The 6,000-nt window shown below is 39.3% G+C and overlaps 1 protein-coding gene across 9 annotated transcripts in view; it reads right to left on the reverse strand.

Annotated features, from left to right (window-relative positions):
• cdc14ab (cell division cycle 14Ab) overlaps positions 1–3,734 on the reverse strand; it is a 49,207-nt gene extending 45,473 nt beyond the window's left edge. For 6 of the 9 annotated variants that reach the window (XM_036977924.1, XM_036977923.1, XM_036977921.1 and 3 more), the window contains exons 1-4: positions 3,243–3,730; positions 2,693–2,783; positions 2,211–2,286; positions 542–586 (exon numbers count right to left, since the gene is read on the reverse strand). In XM_036977924.1, the coding sequence (XP_036833819.1) occupies positions 542–586; positions 2,211–2,286; positions 2,693–2,783; positions 3,243–3,339 (309 nt within the window). In that variant the 5' untranslated portion in view covers positions 3,340–3,730. Of the gene's footprint in view, positions 1–541; positions 587–2,210; positions 2,287–2,692; positions 2,784–3,242 lie in introns of all 9 variants that reach the window. The other 3 variants (XM_021603449.2, XM_021603445.2, XM_036977922.1) reach the window with 2 other exon arrangements.
• Positions 3,735–6,000: the final 2,266 nt, after the last annotated feature.

The following is a 6,000-nucleotide window of genomic DNA, read 5'->3' on the forward strand; positions in this document are numbered from 1 at the left end:
TTGATTTATGGTTTTGAGTCTACTCGACTTCACAAATGTAGTGAGCAGTGACAGACGTTTACACTTGCTTGATCCTCTCTGGGTAAAGGTCAGGGCAAAAAAAAAAGTTGAAATGCATCACTAAACAGGTTAAGTTAAATGAAACCGAGGCCACGCCATACACATGCATGAGTGGTGAGAGGATGTGGAAACAGGGTAGATGAGTGGGGGCAAAAACACAAATCAAATGGACTCAAGTCCAACAGGTGTGGGATGGTCAAAGTGTAATTGTCAAAGGGACAACCTGACTCATTTCACAGACATTTCAGCCTCCAAACTGTTTCATTTCAGCATTTCTCAATCAGGGTTGTCCACTTTTCCTTGTATTTCTCTCCAGACAATACTCAGCTTGTCATGCAGCAGACTCAAACCAGTGAGGTTCAAAGGAATGCCGTCCCTAAGGCAACAAGCTGTTCATAACACAAACACCGGAGGGCGAAGCGCAGGGGCATGGACAGAAATGGGGCAGTGGTAAAAACATCATGCTTGCTTGAGACTTTACCTTCAACATTGACCAACATCTACATATGACAGACCTACAGATTGTCTGCATCGATGGAAAATTGACAGGACAAAAAGACAGACGCAGACCTCTATTAATGACACGATCTGAGAGTTACATTCACAAGGTGGTAGAAGGACATGAGTTAGACAAGTGGTTTTCAGCTGGCTTTGCCTCGGGACCCAAATTGTTCCAAGTTGTTTCAGTCGTAACGCAATATTCGTGTGGCAAAAAATAATCACCAAAATACAATCTGAAAATGATTTTTAATGCTATATTGATAGTAAATGTAGCAATTATATGTCAACGGAACAATATTCCCACCTCTTTCAATTTCAATAATTAAATGATGCTAATATTCTTGATTAAGAATGTTAATAAACTCTGGTTTGAGACCACAAAATCAAAGAAAATATTGATAATACTGTGAATGAAGGATGAATTTTAAAAAGTCTGAAGTAACATTATTTAAACATTTTAATTCATAATTTCTACACAACTTCTACCTGGTTTATGTAATTTAAGGTCAGACTGGAGTATTTAAAATATATATACATATTTTTTTTTTTACTCAGTCACCCTGCACCCATCCAGTTGAGAATAACCGAGTTACACAAAAGCGATGGGACCTCCCCTTGACTAGGGTCTTGTGAAGGTTTTGGCCTGGTGGGCCTTTTAAAAGGGCAATTGAAAGCTAAAATTGAGTAGACCTAGATAGAACTTCACACCACCTAGACCCCACTTAGATTTGAAGATAATGTAGATGGCTGAACAAGCAACATATCTGGAGAATTTATGTACCCTGAATGTCAACAAGAAGTCATAAATACTCAGGTTAGCCTAACAAACTAACCATGTAAAATCATGGCATAAAAGTGAGTTACAAATCGTAAACCACAACAATGTAATGACTCCTGGATAAAAGCCAGGCCCTGATTGAACTCGAATTCTAATGCACATCAACAAATAATAACAAAGGTAGATCTATAAACAAAATGCCTCTCCTGTTACCAAAAGTGGTAATAACACTCCCGATTTCACTTGCACCAAACATGACAAACAGTATCATCTAATCATTATTTTGGGAGACTCCAGAATAGACAAGAATATAGCTGTAGCTTATACTACAAGTTGGACTAGATTGTGGTGTTGTGTCAGCCCAATAAAACTGCTGAGCAACGGGGAGCAATGAAGGCCAGCTTATCCCGGCATCTCCAATGACTCTCTCTGCCCGAGGGAAAGTGACAACGCAGCTTTGGGACAGGTGTAGGGTGGCTAAAAACAGAACACCAATAACTTCGCCAAAGCCCTAATTTACATGGTCTGAGGACTTTTGTTTTGTCCATTCATTCCATTCCTACCCTTCAAGTTTCACAATGCGAGGCACTGTCAAACAGAAAAATGTTTGGTAGGGCCTATGAATTTATTATTGTCCTTGCAAGTAACTACACTAGGCGAGTAAAAAATGTGTGGGTTTTGTAATTATCTAATAACTAACCCCATAAACCACACTACTGTATGCGTTGCCATGTTTTCAAATGTCACAAACCTTGCAGTTGTCAATTAGGGTGTGGGAGGTAGAATTACACAAGTGGTTTTGTTGTCACAGATGCATTCTGTACATTCTTACTGAGGGAGGTAAGGCTTGAGATAGAGGCACATGACTTACCTTCAGCTTTTTGTTGAGTTTACAACAATATCTATACAGCATGGCTAGGTGGAGGGGTCCAAAATCTGCATAGAAGCTGAAATATAATTAACATTTAAAAATGTCAGACTACTTATTTAAATTCTTGATATTCTAAATAGAAATGTCTAATACAGAGATGACTAAGCTATCCTATTCAGTAATTTACCCCATCTGCTATATGTATTATCAATTAAATATGTGTGTATTGTAACCACAGCGGGGAGGGTTAACCTTGTGTAAACCATTGGTCAACCCCAAGCAGAGTGGAACACAATGGTTTTATTAATCTGCGTTGGAAAACGTATAATGAAAAGCTGTTACATAATTGCAATGAAAGCTCCCTCAACAGCCCAAGCGACTTGTTGCCGCTGTCCAATAAAGTGTAGCTAATCAAATGCACTGAAGCGAACGAAAGTGAGAAGAGATTCTGGGAGGGAGAACACACACAAAAAAAAACTTACTTTTCATAGATAAATTCGTCATCCGTGCAGAAGTAGTGTGTGTTTGCAGTGCTTTTTGGTTTGCTTCTTATGGTAGCAAAATATAATCGATCTGAAAAAAAAAACATGGATACATTTAACAACAAACATTGCGGGACCATAAAAAAACCCATCCACCACACACTTTACAAAGGGAAGAATGCGTTTATGGCAACATTGTTTTACTCATGCTACTGTCTCTCTCGCTTCCCGCAAGCGGTCATTAATAAGTAGCGTGACTTGCCGTAGAAAGCTTGCTACGTTCAAGCAAATGTCAGTTTTAAACTCAAAATGGCAGATTAATTCGCTAGTTTCATTTACTTTGAAAGGAGTTAAATATGAGTAATCAAGTTTGCAGTTCTCGAACACATGTGTCAATCACAGACAGAGAGGAGCCTGACCAGTACATTGGCTCGCTCGCGCTAACTAGTTAGTAGCCAGGTTGGCGAAATACTAACGTTATTGAGTTGGCTAACTTGATAACTGTTAGTTAACGTTAGCAAGTTCACACAACTACCTCATTTCCACTTACCTTTTATAAATTCAGAAGCTCCTATTAATTCTATGTCGTCTGCCATTTTAAACAAAGTTGAAAGAATAGCAGAATGTTTAAGACTGTCGAGAGGCATCGACACAGACAAGTTGCAAATACCAACTAAACTGGGAAAAGGTTAGTCTGATACCGTTATCTAGCTATCTATATGTATTTTTTAAAGTACAGTAATGAAGTTAGCTGGATAGACAGAAGCTATCCTAGTTGCTAACCACGCACTTTGCTCTACTCTGTCTAGGCTGAAAGAATAGATTACACGTCATTTGGACATTCCGATTCGAAATCCATGCCCAATGATAAAGTGAAGCCCTGCAGCAAAAAAATATTTGCATGCCTCTTGGTTTCATTCCGCGCTGCGTTAACTCAAGAAAATATCAATGCATTACAAACAACAGACGTCCTCTTCACTTCTTTCCCACACCGCACAAATCTTTTCCCTGCCATGATTGCGGATAGGGCGTCACATGGTATCCATCCAATCACCACACAAAGGCACGTTGCTAGGTCACGTCTACCTCAACCAATCAGCGATCAAAATCACTTGTACCGATACTCAACAATAGAGTTAAGGGCATAGTAAATAGTATAATAAAAACTATAACAGTATGTGTAAGCAACACTGTGTAAACAGGCCTATTTGAGTAAGACACTTTGTATGCCTGTTCAGCACGGCCCAGTGAATTATTGACAAAGTTATATCTGATAGGAAATGCAAAATAACATAATGAGAATGAGACGCTATTAAATCTCCCGTGAGCAAATTCTGTGTGCAACTGACCAAATTACACAATATTTGACTTCTGAGTTAACAGAGATGAATTAAGCAACATGGCCCGAGGGGGGTGTGGTATACGGCCAATATATCACGGCTAAGGGCTGTGCTAAGGCATGACGGAGTGCTAGAACACAGCCCTTAGCAGTGGTATATTGGCCATATATCACAAACCCCCGATGTGCCTTATTGCTATTTTAAACTGGTTACCAACAGTGGTGGAAAAAGTACTCAATTCTCGTACTTGAGTAAAAGTAAAGATACCTTACTAGAAAATGACTCAAGTAAAAGTGAAAGTCACCCAGTAAAATACAACTTGAGTAAAAGTCTAAAAGTATTTGGTTTTAAATGTACTTAAGTATCAAAAGTAAATGTAGTTGCTAAAATATACTTAATTATCAAAAGTAAAAGTACAAATAATAATAAAAAATCCTTATATTAAGCAAACCAGACAGCACAATTATCTGGTTTTGTATTTATTTACAGATAGCCAGGTCACACTCCAACACTCAGACATAATTTACAAACATGGCATTTGTGTTTAGTTAGTCAGCCATATCAGAGTCAGTAGGGATGACCAGGGATGTTCTCTTGATAAGTGTGCGAATCGGACCATTTTCTGTCCTGCTAAGCATGCAAAATGTTACAAGTACTTTTGGGTGTCAGGGAAAATGTATGGAGAAAAAAGTACAGAATTTTCTTTAGGAATGTAGTGAAGTAAAAGTAAAAATTGTCAAAAATAGAACTAGTAAAGTACAGATACCCCAAAAAACTACTTAAGTAGTGCTTTAAAGTACTTTTACTTAATTAAGTACTTTAGACCACTGGTTACCAACATAATTCATGTTTTGTCATACCCATGGTATACGGTCTGATATACCATGGTTTTCAGGTATTCAGCATTCAGAGCTCGAACCACCCAGTTTATAAAATGCTATATAAACCACCACTATTGGTCCATGTCAAGCAGAAAGATTTGTACACTTTTGGGTAGCAAAGGGTTAATCGTTTTAAATTGTTCCCCACAAGCCCCTGACCAAATTGATATGATAACCTCTCCAACAAAGTAGCTTTCTATGTTTTTCACACATTTATACTGTATATGTTGTAGCTACAATAGAATGTTTGCTGGCTGACAAAATAATGTTGACACAAATTAGAATGTTCGCATACTAATTTAAAATGACTATTAAACAACAATAGAGCATTCTACATACACTATATGACCAAAAGTAAGTGGACACCTGCTCGTCGAACATCTCATTACAAAATCGTGGGCATTAATATGGAGTTGGTCCCCCCCCCCCCCTTTGCTGCTATAACAGCCACCACTCTCCTGGGAAGGCTTTCCACTAAATGTTGGAACATTGCTGCAGGGACTTGCTTCCATTCATCCACAAGAACATTAGTGAGGTCTGGCGATCAGGCCTGGCTCACAGTCGGCATTCCAATTAATCCAAAAAGTGTTCAATGAAGTTGAGGTCAGGGCTTTGTGCAGGCCAGTCAAGTTCTTCCACACCACTCTCTACAAACCATTTCTGTATGGACCTCGCTTTGTGTGGGGAGGCATTGTCATGCTGAAACAAGAAAAGGCCTTCCCCAAACTGTTGCTACAAAGTTGGAAGCACAGAATCGTCTAGAACGTAATTGTACTGTATTCTGTAGCGTAAGATTTCCCTTCACTGGAACTAAGGGGCCTAGCCCAAAGCATGAAAAACAACCCTAAACCATTATTCATCCTCCACCAAACTTTACAGTGGACACTATGCATTCGGGCAGGTAGCATTCTCCTGGCATCCGCATTCTCCTCTGTTAGCCTTCTCCTGGATTCGGCCATTGGACTGCCAGATGGTGAATTCATCACTCCAGAGAACGCGTTTCCACTGCTCCAGAGTCCTCCGAAACATGACACGCCTGCCCCCCTACTTCTTATCACACTGCTCTCTTAACCCTAATGTCAGATGC

This window comes from Oncorhynchus mykiss, chromosome 5, assembly GCF_013265735.2.
Source record: "Oncorhynchus mykiss isolate Arlee chromosome 5, USDA_OmykA_1.1, whole genome shotgun sequence".
NCBI lineage: Eukaryota > Metazoa > Chordata > Actinopteri > Salmoniformes > Salmonidae > Oncorhynchus > Oncorhynchus mykiss.